At 36.8% G+C, this 20,252-nt stretch overlaps 2 protein-coding genes across 2 annotated transcripts; both read right to left on the bottom strand.

The window, feature by feature from the left end:
• Positions 1-6: 6 nt before the first annotated feature.
• LOC107549070 (proteasomal ubiquitin receptor ADRM1-like) lies at positions 7-6,437 on the bottom strand. The gene is made up of 10 exons (XM_016230002.1): positions 6,334-6,437; positions 5,286-5,495; positions 5,073-5,189; positions 4,846-4,969; positions 4,217-4,294; positions 2,313-2,394; positions 1,992-2,236; positions 1,751-1,908; positions 1,033-1,135; positions 7-720 (listed from the first exon to the last, which is right to left on the bottom strand). Exons 2-10 carry the CDS (start codon positions 5,493-5,495, stop codon positions 629-631), a joined length of 1,209 nt encoding a protein of 402 aa, XP_016085488.1. The 5' UTR covers positions 6,334-6,437; the 3' UTR covers positions 7-628.
• Positions 6,438-8,942: 2,505 nt separating this feature from the next.
• On the bottom strand, positions 8,943-19,918 carry LOC107549069 (oxysterol-binding protein-related protein 2-like). The gene is made up of 14 exons (XM_016230001.1): positions 19,836-19,918; positions 15,642-15,739; positions 15,457-15,568; positions 15,270-15,345; positions 14,988-15,122; positions 14,205-14,302; positions 13,914-14,096; positions 13,524-13,631; positions 13,260-13,349; positions 12,938-13,064; positions 11,709-11,828; positions 11,487-11,610; positions 11,284-11,374; positions 8,943-10,050 (listed from the first exon to the last, which is right to left on the bottom strand). Exons 2-14 carry the CDS (start codon positions 15,676-15,678, stop codon positions 9,948-9,950), a joined length of 1,404 nt encoding a protein of 467 aa, XP_016085487.1. The 5' UTR covers positions 15,679-15,739; positions 19,836-19,918; the 3' UTR covers positions 8,943-9,947.
• Between the last annotated feature and the right edge of the window lie 334 nt (positions 19,919-20,252).

Here is a 20,252-nt window from a genome sequence, read left to right as displayed (position 1 = left end):
AGAAATGTTGAAAGCACCACACTGCACATTAAACTTGGCATATTCACCCTATCTATTTTGTACATATTTTTGATGTACATCACAATACAGAAAAAAAGTTTTGTCGCTACTTCTGTTACAATGCGACTGGGACAGGATTAATTGTTTAAAGGGATAGCTCACCCCAAAATTCTGTTATCATTTACTCACCCACACTCATGTCATTTCAAACCCATAAGACTTTGGTTAATCTCTGAAACAGAAGTCCAGGTGAATGAATGAAGTAAAACATCTGAAAAAGTTGTAAAACAAAATGCTTATGAATCAAGCAGTTTAATCCAGTCTTGTGAAGAGATATTGCTGTATCTAGACTTTTGGTTACCTGGATTTTCAACTGAGGGGCAGAAACCTCTCAGGTTTTATTAAAAGTATCTCAATTTGTGTTTTGAAGATAAACCAAAATCTTATGGGTTCACAACGACTCAAGCATGAGTAAATGACAGAATTTTCATGTTTGAGTGCGCTGTCCCTTTAACATAAAAATACACAGATCACCCTTAACATCACATTTAGCTTGACAACATGATGCTTTGGAAGCTCTACAGTAAGAAATGTTCAACTGATGAAGGCAGCTCATGTAGAGAGTTGCCTAATCCAAACTCATGTCCTCATCATCTTTCTTATCTTCTCCTTCGTTCGACTTCCCTTGACCTTCCATGGCCTTGGCAAATGCTTCCACATCTACAAAAAATTGAGAAAAACTTCAGCCATTCTATCCATTATAAGTATGACCTTTTCTTTCCTGAAGGCTCGGTTTTTTATTACGCGATTTATGTAAATCTAACCAAAAACAATTGTCTAGATAGATATATTAAATTAGTTCCAATTTTGCCCTTGTAAGGTCATTCTGTATAAACTACAGACTACTTAGAAGGATGTCTGGGAGAGAGGAATGTGCATATATATGCATGTGAAAGTATAAACAAGGGTGTTTAGAAAGTGTTTCAGCTGGAATGAACCAGATTAGTTTGTGTACATTTGAAATATACTGACCTCCTTTATTGGCTGCCTCTACAGCTTCAGTAGGTAATCCAAACTGATTCATCAAAGGCCCCAACTGCCCCGATGCTAGCGCACTGCTGAACATACTCATAGCCTACACAACCCAGAAAGAGTGCTGATGAATATTAGAAGATTTATTCTAAAAAAATAATCATGTCCAAGAGCAGATATGCTAACAAACTTGTTCTTGAAATTAGTTTACTAAGTGTAGACAATTGGCACTGCACTAAAATTTCATCAATCAAAAATATTCAATCTAAATAGTAAAAAAAAAAGTTTTGGCCAAAATCATTGACTGAAACCATGACATTTAATTAGCACTTCTCTGATTTCTATGCACTTCTTCTGCGTTTTGACTCTGTCAGCGTCTTTTTCATACACAAAATGTAGACTAGCTACAGGTATAAACATGTCAGCAGTGAGGACGCACTTCACCTGATCAAAAATGATGCTAGAGTAGCATTATGTAAATTGTTTTTGGATGACATATCAAAATGTGATTCATTGCTGAAGAATTTTTACTACAACAGGTTTATCACCTGAGAACAGGACACCCTGAACAACATAAACAGTTCAATTACCCAGTTAAGCCAATTTAATAACCCTTTATTTAACTATTTTCATGTTTGATTTCCGACTAAATGAAAACTTTGGGTGTTTCAATAAAAAATTAAAAAATTCTATACATCACTATATGCAATAGTCAAACCTGCTGAAACTCTGGCGAGGTGAGAGTGTTTTGAAGTTTTTCTGTGCTTTGAGGGAGGGATTCTCCAGATGGGAGGTATGGCAGGAGCCTCTGCTGCACTTCTGCATTAGCGAGAATTGGGGCCATGACCTCAGGGGTCAAAACACTGGCAAGGTCAACTGAATAAAGACAGTTTACATGTCAGCATGTAATACTAGATTTTACTTACAGTGGTTTTATAGAACTAACATCATGATCTCACCTTGTCCTGCTGTAGGCACATTCATTGTTGCTAAGATGCTCTGCAGGTCACTCAGTTGGATGGGCTGAGATGGGCTGGTGGCTCCGGCAGAGAGAGCAGGGCCTGCAGGTGTGCTGGGGGCAGCTGTGGGTGAGGCTGTGACTGTTGCAGATGGGGTCATGGGTGTGGTTGGAACTTGGGAGGAGCCGAGCCGTGTGGGGGCCGAGGTGGATGATGGAGTGACGGCAGTGGACTGACTACGAGAGCTAAAGATTAAATAATATTTCAATTGTCATTGTATTTAGTACAACCAGCCACATCCAAGCTTCTACCGGGTGTTACCTGGAAGATGAGCTGCTAGTAGCTGGAATTCCACTTCCCAGCAGGCTGGCTAGACCTGGTCCTGCCAGAGCCCCCAGACCGCCTGCAGACCAAATAAAAATTAATTATGTTACACTGATAACCTTGTAAAAATACTATGCATGTTCGTCTGGGTTCATGTACTTTATATACGGAACTTATTTATTTTAGATGCAATTTGATCATCAGAAGATACAAGGGGTCAATATTTTGCTAGTTAGGATGGGCCAGTTAGCCTCTGTTGGTAGACAGAATAGCAGCAAATGCATTTTTGGTATAAAAATGCATATACTCAAAAGTAGTTGTGTATTCTGATGACAAAAAATGTATTGGCGTCAACAGTGATGGACAGTGCTCTGACACGTGGCATGCGCTTCTTTCTCACACATTGCTTCCTGTTAAGTCTCCTCTGTCATATACAAAAAAGGCAAAAATGCAACAACAACAAAAAAAAAAGACAAAAAACAGTCAAATGGCAGTCTTAATTTAGTATTATTTATATAGTATTTATTATCATTATAGTATTAATAGTATTTATTTATTAATGTTTCGAATGAGCTTTTATTTATTTTCAGTTTTCAATTTTAATTTTAGTTTAAAGTGCCCCTATCTTATCAATAATACATCCTATTATTATAATGACCGTGCTCCACTCTGTTCTAAAAATAAAGAATCAGAAGGGATAAAGTTGATTTACACTTATGTTAGCGAACCGGACCCACAGCTTGGTATTAAAGACCTAAACAATAATGCCATATGCATTAGCCGAACACAGACATAGAGTACTGATAAAGCACTGCAGTTTGTAAACCAATTTAATGCTCCATATAGACATTCTATATTAATCAACACATTTCTAGACAATAGCGGGCCCACAGCTGATTAGCAGAACTATAACGTGAGTTAGACAGAGAGACCAACAGCTGCACTGACTGTATTCACAACACAACACACAAAACTACATATTTTGCACGCTGGACAGAACATTACAGCAACAATTATTAATCATACTTAAAGGTTGTGATTTGGAGGAGCAAGCTGTCCAAACAAACTGGGCACTGACTCATCTTTTAAGGACAACCGGTTTACGAATCCCGTAATGAACTCGCAGAGATTGGGGAAGCAGTCGTCAGTGAAATGACGGGAACACAGCAACACATTGGGATTATACTGTTGTGGTATTGTAGTAAAGATTAATTTTAACCACTGATTCTTCACAGCCTCATCCTTTGGAAGTGAAAATAAACCGAAATAATTTACACAGCGCAGAGCACAGCATCTTCTCGACATTACTTTATCCACACGAACAAGCTACAGCGTTTGAGTTTTGTTTTTCGCAGGATGTCCACACAGAACGTAGGCGGGCATTATGCAAATGTATTAACTTGTGACATATGAACTTTGCGGAAATAGGACTCAAATTTAAAATGACTAATTTCAGCGGTTCAGAGTCAACTCTTTTTAGAGACAATAAATGTATTTATGATGCACTTACTACTTTGCAGATTTTTACATTCACATCAAGCTACATTACACACTGCATGAAAAGTAATTTTCAAAATAATTATATTGTGTGTTTTTATTTTATTATTTTTGTCCTTTTTTAAAATATTTCTATTTATCTTTCATTTATTTTTATTTCAGATTTTAGTCATTTTAATACTTCAACAAACTTATTTCAGTTAGTTGCCAAGGCAACATTTATGCATTAATTTGTTTAATATCTAATATTTCTAATAATATCTAATATTTATGTTTTTATTTTATTTTTATTTCAGCTTTATTTTAATTACCAAACACAATTTTAATAGCTTAATAATAGCTTTTGTTTACAATAACAACACTGTCATAGAGAGATCAGAAAATAAAGCAGCATAATAACTCACCTAGTCCAGTTGGTCCTATGAGTTGCATCAGTTGGTTGTGACTCATATTACCAAGAAGACTCTGAAGGCCACCTTCACCTGGGGAATAATGTTAAAGTATCAGTGGTGAGACTCTTAAGAAAACAATTGCAAGACCTAATTTTCAACACAATAAATTATTTTCCTTTCCAACATTCAAGCCTACCACTATGATCATTATTAAAGGGATAGTTCACCCAAAAATGAAAATTTGATGTTTATCTGCTTACCCCCAGGGCATCCAAGATGTAGGTGACTTTGTTTCTTCAGTAGAACACATTTGATGATTTTTAACACAGACCGTTGCAGTCTATCAGTCATATAATGCATGGCAATGATAACAAAATCTATGACAGTAAAAAAAAACATGCACAGACAAATCCAAATTAAACCATGTGGCTCGTGACGACACATTGATGTCCCAAGACACAAAACGATTGGTTTATGCCAGAAACCGAACAGTATTTATATAATTTTTTACCTCTAATTTAAAACTCAAAGTGTGTGTGTGTGTGCCAAGTGTATTATAACAGAAAAAATACACACTTCAGCTTTAAGATGAGTGTTTAGGAAGGGTATCAGTGCATTGGACAAAAATACTTCAGAAATACCTCCAAGAGCAGACAGTTCATGGCTGCTGCTGCCTCCACTCCCCAGCGTACCAGGTATTGGTGGGTTGTTGAGGTATTCATTCACTTTCCTGCAGTACTCCTCATCTTTATCTGTCTTAGGCTCCTGAAAGGTCAAATAGGAATGATCGCAGAAGATGTATTTCAGTTAATATTTACAATACATTTTTAAAGGGCAATATCAGATACCAGAAGGCTCTCTGGCCTACCTGCAACCAAAAGAAGAATCTTTTGGAGCTAGCTTTAAATTTAAGCACAAAAACACGGCCCGTGGTGCACTGATTGACCTTCTTGAACTCACAGTCATCAGGGAAAATTATCAGGTCCTTGTAAAAGGAACAATGAAAATTGAAATATTTTTAGGATCAGCATTACAAAGGAATTTTGAATAATCAAAGCTGTTTATATGAGCGTGTACTAACATCCTCCACATTCCCCGTGGATCTGTCCTTCCAGCAGAAGTGGATGAGCGAATCGTCTGTCTGCTGAATGTACAAAAGTCCTTTGCGCTTATCCGGGGTCACGGTGCTGCCCTTCAGGGTCATTTTTCCTGCACGGAACTCCACCAAGTGTTTGCTTGATGAGCCCCGGGATCCGGACACCAAGCTAGGGAACAAAGCTCCCGACGACATCTATCGCAACAAAGAAAGTAAAATAAATGTTGTCCCAAGGAGGGAAATTACCATTTTTGAGCAGCTATATAATGTACAGACGTAAATAATATATATAATATATTTAAATTATATTAAATTATAATACTGTACTTTTTTTTATTATTTGGCTATTTGTGTTGCATAAACAAAACTATAACAAATGTAAACTATAAAACAGTAGTTTCACAATTTCTTGTAAGGGATCAATTCTGTTTATATAGCTACTAACATCCCTCACATTTCAAGTGGGGTATATATAGGCCTGTATAATTATTATTTACTACGTCTTCAAAGTTACTACAATTACTGTTATTCAGGTAAATTACCAATAATAATATATTACGAAATCTTTCACAGTCTCATAATCATTCAAGTGTTTTTTTTTTTTGTAACGGCTAATACACACAAATCCCGATAAATCATGGAGAGAAATTGATAACAATTAACCAAATACTTTAGTCACAATACTGTCCAGCACAAATGATTAGCATCCTTATCTTAGAGCATCACTGTCCGAGATGCATCAGTCTGTTGCCTATTTCAGTGCAGTAAATGTACAGGAAAGTGATAATATACGACCATATATCACATTATCATTCAAGTGAAGTGAGAATAAAATTAGTTCGTTACTAATCTATGATTATATGAGCAACTGATCCGCAGCTAAACCCGAAGCTAACACTGCGAGTACTGAGGAAACCATTTAAAACAAAAAAAGTCCATGCTTTAAAACACTGGCTTCTACATTACACATCTATAAATGCAGTACTGACGAACGTGTGTGGTGATTGTGGTATATGACAAACATAAAACTTACATTTCTCTCTCTTTCTAGTCAAATTCTAAGAATTCTTTCACTTTTCTGATGTCGAGTCGACCAACCTCTAGTCCTCTACTAGCAGAAGGGGCGGGGCTTACGTTCGATTGGTGGAGGTTTCTTCATCCTTTGCTCTGATTGGTGGTTGCACATGTCGATATGCCCACACAAATAACGCTGTTATGAGTTTGTCAAAGACAGACTGGAGTGATAAGTGTAACCTTTTAGCGGTGTTAAATTACATTTTCACCACTGTTAACATATTTTAGATTGAATTACTTGCGCTTTGCTGGACAAATATGTTACTTGTCTGGCTTGTTCTGTCTTGCATGAACAATTCAATAATTCAGTGCTGAATCATTGTTCTTTTAGATTTCAAACAAGTCTTGTTTTTTGTAGTTGTGACTACTGAACTGAGAAGAAATCCATAGCAGCTATTATCCAATTGTTTGTCACCTTCTTTACTATTATATGCCTTTGTATTGAGTGTAAAGACAACCCATCCATGTAACAGTCTAAATGAATGTCCTTTGATCACTATTTGTCTGACCTTGGAGCAATATAGCCCTTTAAAAAGGTTTATTTCTTGAGCATTAGCAATTCTTTGTCAAATAAATTATTAAATCATCTTATAATTCTACTCCTAAACCAGAACCAGCTTGGTCAATAAAGACATAGAAAGCATGTTTTTTTTCTGTTATGAGTTTAATTAGATCCTCTTTATCCATGACATTGACTTTGATAAAGATAAGTTCACATTTTAGGTCAAATTAATGCAAAACAACAGGTAATATTTCACAAACGTTCCCACCATCAAACATATGCCTGAAGCTGAAGCTTCTCCCAAATGTTTTGTCAGAAACCTCGAACTGATGCTTGTCAATTCCCTTCCGACACAAAAGAGCAAACTGAAGTTTCTTAATGAGGTCTCACATATATCATTAATATCGCAAGTTTACAAATTAGCAGATTCATAAGACAGTTTAAGTGCATTTCACGTGATCTATACAAATATAGTATAAAGTCACAATACTTCATGTACAATTATGTAAAGCCGTCTATCTGTGAAATAGTGAGTTTCACAACAGAAACAATTAATCCTTAGTGTCACAACCAATATCAACAGCTTAATAATAACACAGACAAGAATGACTTGAAAATTCTGAGTGTATGATTGCTTTACACAGTTGCAATCAATGTGACCAGGTTTACTTGTATATTAACTTGATGTGATTGCTACAGGAATAGCTGATAAGCACAGCACAAAATCATGAGACAATTGGGGATAAGTCATTTTTTAATGTCTCATGATTTCAAGGGCTTTAAAAGACATTACGTTAGCAGCTGGTGGAATAATATACTGATATTTCTAACTGCTAGTAAGCATTGATAGTGAGATTAAATAATATATGTTTAGACATGCCACAATATAGTGTATAAAATACAGAGGGAAATAAATTGTAGTTAATTCTTTGCTATGGCTCGAAGCTTGGCTTTTAGAACTGTACGCACTACATGAAACATATTAAAGATAAATATTCTTGTGCTACACAACAGATGATGAACTCCCATTAAGTGTGAATGATAAACATTTCTAATAATTAGATAACAGTGTTATTAATCACTGCAGTTACATACACCTTTTTGTCAAATAAATTATTAAATCATCTTATAATTCTACTCCTAAACCAGAACCAGCTTGGTCAATAAAGACATAGAAAGCATGTTTTTTTCTGTTATGAGTTTAATTAGATCCTCTTTATCCATGACATTGACTTTGATAAAGATCAGTTCACATTTTAGGTCAAATTAATGCAAAACAACAGGTAATATTTCACAAATGTTCCCACCATCAAACATATGCCTGAAGCTGAAGCTTCTCCCAAATGTTTTGTCAGAAACCTCGAACTGATGCTTGTCAATTCCCTTCCGACACAAAAGAGCAAACTGAAGTTTCTTAATGAGGTCTCACATATATCATTAATATCGCAAGTTTACAAATTAGCAGATTCATAAGACAGTTACACAACAGATGATGAACTCCCATTAAGTGTGAATGATAAACATTTCTAATAATTAGATAACAGTGTTATTAATCACTGCAGTTACATACACCTGTGTCTCCACCTAACCAACTTTAGGCTGTGCAAAACAGCCAGTAATACTGTGTTAAACCATCAGCAAAAGTACTAGTATGCTTGACACTTTTGCGCTAGGCCAACCAAAGTATTTTACATAAACAGTGGAGCTTATTGACACATTAAACTGTACAATTCATAGACAGACATTCCCATCAATGTTTGCATAGCTTCTGAGATTTGTGAGTGTTAAAATCACAGTATTGTTTAAAGTTTTGAAATAAAAGACAGTGGTGTCTTTCATGATCCTCTGAGGTCATCTTGTCTATGATTTGTATGTCTGGAAAAAAAATTTGTCCTTGCAGAATGAAATTTGCTGTATGGCAAAAAGCATATGAACAATGAAGCACATTCTGAGCATTTTTGGTGCACGTGAATATATGTGGGCTAAGGTGAAGCACCTTCACATTCGTGAGCCATTAAGTGCTGAAATAAAAAGAAAGATTGGCACCCACCTCCATTTCATTTGTATCACTCAACATTGCAGTCCTGACGAGTTATATGACTTTAATTTCTACAAGAGCAAAGTCACTTTGGCAACCATAAACACTCAAAACATCAATGCTAGGATGTAATAGGATTTTTGTTATAAGAGCTTTTTAACAATTAACCCCCCATAAACATTTTTCATGAGCAGCTTTCATTTTTGTCTGTCAAACAAAAACAAAACAGATCTAAAACATTTCTAAACGTGTGAGGAATGAGAATGTTAGTTTTAGAAAACTCCCCTGTACCATGGAGATGGTGAGAAATGGCCCAAGAGCCATATCAGTGAGACATAACCATAATTTCTGAACAAAGGTGGGATAATTCGGGGAAAGGAAAAAAAACTCCTTTTCATTCTCAGGTACTCAAAATCAGGCAGAATCTTTAACTATGAAGTTCCTGCACATCATACATACCACAAACAGAGGTCATATTTCTGAGATAAGGAAAAAAACAAATAATAGAAATGACAAAATAACATTAGTTTGAACAAAAACACAAAATGATGCTCTCCTAATAGGTTCTGAGCAGCCTCACATTTCAACAATGACAAAAAAATAAAAATAAAATCACAGATGGCATCGCAGTGATGCCATCACTAACCACTTGTACCCATAAACTGAACACCTGAGTGTAACTAGCGAGACGCATGGAAAGGTAGGTTAGTACATACTGTACATAAACTAGCAATTTCTAAACATATTGAGGTTTGCACAGAATGTTTAACTTATAACCTAACATACATGAAAAAGAAAACAGAGAATAATTAAGGTATTCCCTACCTCTCAAAATAAATAAATCCATTCACACTGAATTTTCAGATTCTAGTAAAGAGTGGAACTCGTGGAGAGGCTTTGTCCAAAAACTGTTCACATGAATCTCACATTCTGATGAACAAAATGAAAAGAGCTCCAGGAGAGGAGATGATATGGATTGGGTGAAAGAGAGCAAAGGATGAATCACAAGACTCTTTCAGTCTTCCCAACCGAATCAGTAGATGTCTGGAAGGTCAGAGTACCTCCTGTCAAAGTAACCTCCCTTGTAGATCCAGTCTGCAGCTCCAGTGTACCGATTATTGCCTTGCTGGAACCATCTGAAAGATGGGAGGCCAAAAAGTTTATAAAAATAAAAAGGCTATTCAAAATCTCTACAGAAAAACAACTTTTTTCACTAATATATTAACCTTTCAAGACAGACATATCAAAAGGTTTTAAATGATGGTATCTGCTTCAGTAGAAACAACTGGCTGGATTCATTTAAATTGTTTAATTCCTGTGGTTAGTCCATTTGTGTTTTACTGCCATGCCAGCTTCCTAGACTATTTTCATGGCAAATAAAGATGAAATAGTATAATTTAATATACTATACAAATTTGATTTAGATAACTCTAAAACTCGTAAAATAAATAAATAAATAAACTCTAAAATGGATTCAGGCTTGACTGTTAATTCCCAAAGAAAACTTTAACCAGCACAAATAAAATATGTTTAAAATATACAGGACACTGTCTGTCTTCATTTGATATAATATTCATGAGCAGCTTTCATTTTTGTCGGTCCAACACAAGCAGCAACCGTCCGGTCTCTCGAAACCAACACGGAAGTGACTAAAACTGCAATTCATTGACTGACCGCTAGAGGCTGGCTCCAAAAGGGAGTCAGTCCCATAGGCCTACCATGTTAAAATGCCCAACTTTACAGCAGAAAAAAATATGTTTACAGCCTGGTACAAAAAGTGGTTTTGGTCTATATAGCTAATTTTGCCCTTCATGACAACTGTGAGGGGGGTGAATTTTTTTTATAACTCATCCGTTTAAATTATATTAAGCCTTAAAGTTCTGCATAATTAAGGGCGTGGCCACTTGAGTGACAGGTGGATTGCCACTGCTGTCACCACCATCGAGCTAGGTGGGCGTGGTTTCAGCAACCAGCTCCCGCCTCTTTGCCCATTTTGGATTATACGGGAGTGACGGCCGGCTCCGCCCACTTTGAGCTTCAAAACCGCTCTTCAGAAACCTACTGGTGACGTCACGGACACTACTTCCATGTTTTTATACGGTCTATGGTCGAACAAAATCAAAACAGATCTCAAATATTTCTAAACGTTGCTCATAAAAAAAAAATTCTCCCCCACTTGGAGATTTTTCGTTCTTGTTCTCTTTGTTACATGGACATTTATATGTAAATGTATATAATTAAAATGCAATAAAAAGATTTTAAAAATAAACTAAAGTACTTCTAAATGTGAAAGGAATGAGAATATACAAAATGAGGAACGCAGGCCAGTAAAAAAAGTGGAAGGTTGTGCTCTTAATTCAAATACTCACCTCGTAGACCATTCTTCCTCATCTTTAGCACGCTCTCTTCTAGCAAATCTCTGCTTCTCTTCCAATCTCTCCTTCTCTTGACTTGCAGTATCTGGAATTTAAGAATAGCTTTTAAATTTAGGGGTAAAATAAGTGAACCATCATCCAGAAGAGCTTACTGGACAGATGGTAACAGAACCGGCCAAAAGAGAGATTGTGCATACCGATATCCCCATTCTCCATAGCTCTGATGTCAGGCCGCAAACGACAGTCTGTTGGTGCTATGACTCCAATCATGCCAGGCTCCAGCTCATTAAGCGTCATGGCAAAGTTAGTAAAGTTATACATCTAAACAGAATCGAGGAAAAAAAAAAAGTAAAGTGAGAATATGCATAACATGTAATCACCCAAGACAGATGTTGGAGTCATTGGGGGCTTGGGGTTACCTGTGTCGAGTGTGGCGGTCGAGGGGCTACTCTCCATAGCAGCGTACTGCCTGGGATCATAGTAACAGTTTCCTGGACATCTGGCATTTCATCTGCATCATCACCCCCTGTACTCTGCTCCTAATCACATGTATACAGTACTACCATTTATGCCTCATAATGCCTCACATTCATATGAAAACCATTAAACACTACAGATAAAGCAAGATCAGGAAGCAAATAGACTAAGTGAACTAACACTCTACTATGATGGTGGCTCAGGGACTGTAGCTACACTGCTAAAAACCCACTGTCTTTACCTTCACTTCTCATTGAAATTGCATGTTAATACAAAGAAGGGAAACAAAAATTGATTTCCAGCAAACAAACTGCAGATAATTTTAATTAAATTTTATTTTTAAATTACACTATCGTTCAAAAGTTTGGGGTCAGTACTTTTCTTTTGCAATAAATTGATCAAAGATGACAGTAAAGACATTTATAATGTTACAAAAGATTTCTAATAATGCTATTCCTTTCACCTTTCCATTCGTCGAGGAATCCTGAAAATGTATCACAGTTTCCACAAAGATAACTGTTTACAACATTGATAATAATAATAATAATAAATGTTTTCTGAGCAACGAATCGGCATATTAGAATGATTTCTGGAGGATCATGTGACACTGAAGACTGGAGTTGAAAATCCAGCTTTGCCATCACAGGAATAAATAAAACTTTAAAACAGACTCAAATAGAAAAGTTGCATTAAATTTGAACAATATTTCACATATTTACTGTTTTTATTGTATTTTTGGTCAAATAAATGCAGGTGAGTTTAAGAGACCTCTTTCAAAATCATTCAAAAATCCTAGACACTAAACATTTGAAGAGAAGCCGATAATTAATTTGTATTCTATTGAAATAAATAAATTAAAAAATATATCACAAAACAAATCTGAACGAGGAGTCGGTTTGTGTAGTCACATTAAAACGCAATGGAATGCAATATTACACAATGGAAAGAATTTGCTCTAGTTGACATTTCTTCTATACTTCAGTAAAGATCTTGAAACTTTTTCAGTTAGCATAGTTCTCACTTCTAAGAGTTTGCAAACAGTCTCTATTGTAATAAGTGGTGGAGCCTCTATTTGAGGATGCGTGAGAGCCCTTTTGGACTTCCATGTGAAAACACAACAGAAAATAGATCACGGCTCTGCAGTAAGAGATAAATGACTAACGCTTTTTACCTGCTTGTGCTTCTTGGAATCTCCTCCGCTTTTCTTCTCTGCTTTCTTGTTGACTTCATAGACTTTTGGTTCAATGCTATATACACACTCAGTCCACTTCCCATAGATAACCTGATGCTTCTTTTTACTGAAATACACCCAGACAAAATGAGTCATGAACACAAGCATCAAATCCAGTAAAGTAAAAGTACACACATAATCCAGCTGTAAAAAACACTGCTGATGCCTTTAGTGATCCAGACACAGAGTGGATGTGCAGAGTGAACTCTACAGGCTGGGAGCCAGATATACCCACTGACATTTGATACGACTGACTGATCACCTCTTGTCCTGGATATGTCCCTCTACCCTATGCAGCTCTTTGCCAAACATGCCGCATGGCTTAAAATTCAGCACACACTTGTCCCCAGTGCTAAAATGAACAGAGAGAGTTCTCAGTCAAAAATAAGGGAATGAGTGAACATTAATCCACAATGTGACATGGAAAGATCACACTATAGCCTTTACAAAAACAATATTTAAATGCTCAAAAAGGTTGAAAACGCAGGCAGAATATTTAGTGTCAGAAAGGAAAGAGATGAAATACCTGTGGTTGACAATCTCCACTGTCCCATACTGCTCAATCCACAGTTTACCCAGAATAACGTTATGCACACAGCACATAGGGTTCGTCCATGTGTAAGCTTCTCTGTGCCTGAGAGAGAGAGAGAAAGAATAAAAAAAATAGCTCAGCCATAACTAATGCTCAAAATCTCTTCAATACACATACGAAACATGCTAAATAATAAATGGACATTCCAGTATGTTACTTATCTAGCAGATGATGCTTTCCAATGCAAGTTACATTATACTAAGGGCCAGGAAAAGTTACTGCCTTGCTCAAGGGTCCGATTGTACTTGAGGATCTCAATGACTCTCCAGCTCCAATAAAAAGTGATCATATTATACTTAGTGAGATCACATAAATAAAACTCACTTGGAGAGCTCAAGTGTCATGGTGCCTTTAGGCTCTGCCTCCACACTCTTCCCCCAGAATTTTAGTTTAGGGTAGATGGAGCCGTGAAACGAGAAGTCCTGATTGAGTGACTCTGAGTAGAAGGCGCTGATTGGTGGATGGTGGCTCACTTGTTCTGAGATCATGTGGTAACCCTCTTCATCCCTGAGCACAGATATTACAAATTATTGGTTCAGGCTAATTTGGATTTACATATTCAGCTTTGTAGTAGATGATGTATAGCGTTTGTGTCCAAATGTTCTGTAGATTTACCGTGTGAGTTCAAAAGTCTCTCCTAATAAAGGGTTAAAAGGTTTTCCAGTTCTGTCCCATTGTGATGCAACAGCAGAAACGGCGAATGCGGCAACAAGCTGACAAATGAGATGCAACTGCGTAATAAGGATTTGTTGAATCTTGCATGCATGCACACGTGAAAGTAAAATATAAATGAGGCAAGGTTTCTGCAGATTTTATGAAGGTAAATTTATGACTTTTTCAAGACCATTTAAAAAAAATTTTTTATTAATTTTGCATAAAAATTGTCTTAACTAGAAATAATGCAAATAACTTTTACAGTACCTTCTGATCACACTGCAAAAAAAGTGATGTTCTTCCTCAGTATTTCTGTCGTTTTCCAGTGCAAAAGATCACAATAGATGCATTGTGAAGCAAAATGAGATAAGATAAGATGTCTTGTTTTCTGAGAAATTGATCAAAATGAAGTTTAACACAAAAACAAATATCTGCAAATTAACTTAATTTAAAGGGAACACAAGTACCCCATGGAAATATATTTGTTCTTGTTTTAAGCATTAACTCGATACATTTTGTTCTCAGAAAACCTCATACCTTCATTTTGCATTTCAAATAAATGTATCTTGATTTAAGGGTTTTAAGATATTTGTATTGGAAAACAAGACAAAAATACTGAGGAAGATATTCATTTTTTTGTGATGTATAAAACATTTAACAACATGACTTTATTTATTTAGGACTAATTTGTGGAAGGGCCAATAAAGACTTTTTAAGACCTGCAGAAATCCTGGAGGCACTAACCTGCATACGCTCTATAGAGTCAGAAAGTGTACAAGCTTTATGGATGAGGTATGTATGTTCCATGTACTCTGTAATCCTCTGCAAGAAGCTCAGCGGTTCGTTGAAAACAATAGGCATTGTTATCTTGGACAGCTCCTGCAAAGAGACCGTATTCCCAGATAGAAATGGCTTGGCATGTGGACAATAAACAACATGTCTCTTTTACAATTTCATATTTCATGCTGTGTTTGAATGGAGCTCTTTTGACTAAGCTGTTGTTTGGTCAAAGTAGCTAGTGCTCACCATTCCAATGCATTTCTTCAGGAAGCCCCATACACTAAAGTCATTTCTGGAGAACATGGGCGCTGGCAGAGTAGTTCTGAACACACGGACACACACATTAAAACATTACACAGTCCAACGGATATAAACATCTTCACATTTTGTTTCCTGCCAATGAATATTATTTCACTTTATTCAGACTCCTTACCGTCTCTCCCATACTCCATTTTCAGATGGCACTTTGCCATTCACTGTCTGCTTGCTCTCATAGACACAGGCATCTTTAAAGCTGACTTCACATGAGTCGTCTGATTCTAAACCTGAGACAAAAAAGAGATTTAGCCATAGGTGACAATAAAAATGTGATGTACAGTACTATACTTCATCACGTACCTGTCTCAGCATCATAGAACTCTTCCTCGCTGTTCATGATGGAGAGTTACTGCTGTTGATGTCAATCAGAAGGCATTGTTTCACAGTTTGAATGTGTTCTGTAGATCAAACAATATTGTAGGTTCGAAAATTAAAAACATATAAAACTGGAAGTCATTAGTCCAACTTATAAAAATGAATCATTAACGTACTGTAGACTACTGCTAAGCCGTAAACCTGGAACATACTGGACACTAATGCTGGCCTATGCTCTCTGTCCATTCTCTTATTGAACACAAAGAACAAATCCAATCACCTCACTGCAGTCTTTAAACAGCTGTGCTTGGCAAAACCATCTGATGAGTGTGTCCGAACAAGCTAATTCTTTAATGGCCAATGGCAGCTCATAGCAGAGAGAGAACATGTCAGCATCCGGTTCTCATTACTGCAACTGATTCACAATGTTGGCTTAATTAAAGGGGTCATATGATGTTGCTAAAAAGAACATTATTTTGTGTATTTGGTGTAATGAAATGTGTTTATGCGGTTTAAGGTAAAAAAAAAAACATTATTTTCCACATACTGTACATTATTGTTTCTCCTCTATGCCCCGCCTTTCTGAAACGCGTCGATTTTTACAAAGCTCATCGGTCTGAAAAGCGAGGTGTGCTCTGATTAGCCAGCTATCCAGTGCGTTGTGATTGGTCGAATACCTTAAGCGTGTGACGGAAATGTTACACCCCTTACCACATTGTGATGATGCCCTGTCAGGCCGGAGCAACGAGACTAAAACATTCAAACCCATTATAAACTAGGCATTTGTTGCACCCAGTGGGGACATAATTATGGATGATAATGACTTCTACTGTCTTTTTACGCATTGCGTTGCATCGCGCCGTGTAAACATAAAACCATGTCTGCATTTGTGATCGGAGAAATTACAAACAACAAGTGCTACTCTACACTGCCCAAAACTCACGTTTGAATCGTCAGTGGCAAATTCTTTAAATATAAAAAACTTACTTACAGTCTGTGCGTCAGAACAGCCGGCATTGTAGTCTACTCTACCAGGATCAGGAAACAGTTCTCCATAAAATGCGCTGCACACATCTGAATATTTGGGTTGAAGTGTTCTGGAACAGTGTTGTAAGTACAACTTAACCATTGATTTCTAGTAGTGTCCTCTTTTGGAAGGCCAAACAACGTAGCTTTGCTTTCACAACGAAACACACGGTGGGCTAGTGAGCGGAGGGCGGCTTGAGTGAGCGGCAGCGGGCGGGCTTGAGTGAGTGGAGGCGGCGGGCTTGTGAACGGTGCGGCCGGCGGATTCGACGAAGAAGCGTCCGGTGGGCTTACGGCAACCACATGTGATGACCCCGGGCTGGACTCCGCTTCGTCCACGGTGAAAGCCGATCCGGCGATCCACAGCGCCTTTAGTCTTTGCAACTTTACAGATTTTCTTTACGCACCAAGAGCTTGTAACACTCCAAAGAGAAAAGAAAAATTTAAATCGCATCATATGACCCCTTTAAAGAAATTAAACCATTCAGGAATTATGATGCAAATGTCCTGGTAGCACATATAAGAGTTTTTAAAGTAATTTCTTATAGTTCTTAGAATTTTCATAAATGTGCTCTTTGTATTCAAGTTGGAATTATATGGTTTTGAAAAACGTTTTTGATATTTTCAATAAAAGTACATTAAATACATTTAATCAAATATCGTATACACTACCGTTCAAAAGTTTGGGGTCGGTAAGTCTGAAATAGTGTCACATCATCCTTCAGAAATCATGCTGATATGCTGATTTGGTGTTGAAGAAATTACTCATTACTATTAGTATCAATGCTGAAAACAGTTGTGCTGCTTAATATTTTTGTGGAAAACATTATACATTTTTTCTGGATTTTTTTTTAATGAACATTAGACAGTTCATAAGAAAAATATTAATTTGAAATATTTTTATATTAAAAGTTTTTATATTTAATATTTAAATAATTCTTTGCAACAATGTAAAATATGACCATGTAAAATTGTTTTTACAAACATATTTTCCTTTTTTTCTGCATGTTGGTTTTATCTTTCATATGACAAACAACGTTTTTTCAAATATTTTGATAAAAACTTCAAGAAGTAATGGCAAATAATTATGCCAAAATATTTAACACTTTTCAAGAACTTCATTATTTTAATGGGGCTTTTTTTCTTCCTTATCATCAGGAATGTTGATATCAATGCACCCCAAAAAACATTACAAACAAAATTAATTTGAATTTGATTTAATTTTAAATTAAACAATGCTCATTACAAAGGGATATTCAAGTCATTGTATGAATTGCACTGTAATATATTATTATTGAATAAATGAATAGAACGAACAGATAAATAAGCATCATACACACAGAAACAAAAACAGAGAGCTAAAAGGGAAAACTCTTGTTCATACCGCCAATTATACAGCTGTGGATGACCAAAATGCCACATAACAGAGGTGGGGGGCACCATGCAAATTATTTGGAACTCAGAAAAGGCAATGCAGCCACTTAACAAGCTGACAGCTATCACATATGCAAACACCCATCTGGTAAAGTGCCAATAGAGGAAGTCTTGGCCAGAGAGCTAAAAGGGAAAACTCTTGTTCATACCGCCAATTATACAGCTGTGGATGACCAAAAGGCCACATAACAGAGGTGGGGGGCACCATGCAAATTATTTGGAACTCAGAAAGGCAATGCAGCCACTTAACAAGCTGACAGCTATCACATATGCAAACACCCATCTGGTAAAGTGCCAATAGAGGAAGTCTTGGCTGGATGAACAGTGCGTAGCCCTGGTCATTTTGCAACCACACAAATTCAAGGTAGCTCAACTGAAATGAATGTAGTAAAAATATTTCCAAATAATCATGTAAACAATACACCTTATAGTCTTTCAGCTAAGGGGAATGGTTGGATAGACGTCTTTTGGCTGTGATGGGCTGTTATAACTACAATAAACAGAGAAAACTAGTCATACAACTTACTGGAAAATGACAGCGCTACAGATCAATGGTGACTAAGACAACCACATAAGTGTCTGGTTCTCAGAAAAAGTGGCACAGTTCCTGGTGGTTGTGCCTGAAGAAACTACTGTAACAGTAGTTTTAGACTTTATATTTACCTGGATGCATAAAGTTAGTTTACTAACTAACAGCAGTTAGTTGCCGGTTCACAGTCGTAACTGACGAAAAGCACTACGTTAAATATATTCTTATTAATAATAGTAGCAGTACAATACAGCAGCTTTGTCTAGAAGACTGGAGACCCTTGTGAGTATAGTTTGGGGTCAGTAAGATTTCTGAAAGTATTTTATGCTCATCAAGGCTGCATTTATTTGATCAAAATCAAAATAGTTAAAACAGTAATAAAAAAAAGTATGCAATATTATTACAATTTAAAACAAGTTTTCTGTTTTACTATGCTTTAAAATGTAATTTATTCCTGTGATGGCAAAGCTACATTTTCATTCCAGTCTTCAGTGTCACATGATCTTTCAGAAATCATTCTGATATTTATGCTGATTTATGTTTTTGTGGAAACACTGATATATATATTTTTAGGAATTTTTAATGAGTAGAAAGAACAGGGTCTATTTGAAAAAATAAATCACGTAAATATATCTATTGTCACTTTTGATCAATTTTATACATCTTTGCTTAGTGCTGCTGTCAACTAACAGATGGATCATAGCAGCATCTTTCATCATATGCACAGGTGTAATGAGTGTCAGTCAAAACAGGGGAGAAGAATAAACCCATTAAAACTACAGGGCAATCACTTGATTCAGTACATCACTCAAAAGACATAGAAAGCACTGCTTAGTATATGATCGCATGCAGCACCATATTAAACGCAACGTCTAGCCATCCGTGCATGAGGGCAGTCTGACATTCAAGTTATGTCCCGTTAGATATACAAACATATCTGATACTATGAATAACCAGCCTCGCTCGGCATCTCCAAACTAGATCTACTGCGGGCGCAAGGCACTGGGCGTTTGGCTTGAGCTGTTTTGACCCGCGTTAGCCGCTAGCAGTGAGCACTGACCAATAACAAACCCGAATATTACTCATCAACCCGTTTGATATCATCAAAACATTCAAGAAGATACGAAATAAAACGACATGTAACATCGATCAAACTTAGCAGGCTGTATACTGTGCGAGTGTCGCGTTACCTTTCAGTAATGTAAAGTTGAATCGCTCCAGACTCCGGTGGGACAGAAAATAAGCGCCCAGTTTGGAAAGACTGACAGCGGGGCGGATACATTTCGGCTGGACGGGAGAACAAACTGGATTGGAGGGTTAAGGCAGCGGTACAAACAAAGATGGGCGGGGCGACGTTTGATTGACAGAAGTAGTAGCCTATTGTGAAAGAAGACCCCTCTGCGAATGTACGATATTAACCTTTCGAAGGGGCGGGGTTATATTGAGGTTACATAAAGGGGTCGGTACTAAAAAGGCAGGGATGTGGGTTATTTATAATCCTAACAATAAATATCGCCGTTGGCTATGGCAGTGGCGCTCCTTGATTGAATATGACTGCTGTCCAGGAATAGATATAAAGAAATCCTTGACAACGCATTGATTTTAGG

This window comes from Sinocyclocheilus grahami, unplaced genomic scaffold, assembly GCF_001515645.1.
Source record: "Sinocyclocheilus grahami isolate Dianchi unplaced genomic scaffold, SAMN03320097.WGS_v1.1 scaffold361.1, whole genome shotgun sequence".
In the NCBI taxonomy this organism is placed as follows: Eukaryota; Metazoa; Chordata; class Actinopteri; order Cypriniformes; family Cyprinidae; genus Sinocyclocheilus; species Sinocyclocheilus grahami.
The sequence above is the reverse complement of the archived record's forward strand: the minus strand, read 5'-3'. Positions and strand labels throughout refer to the sequence as shown.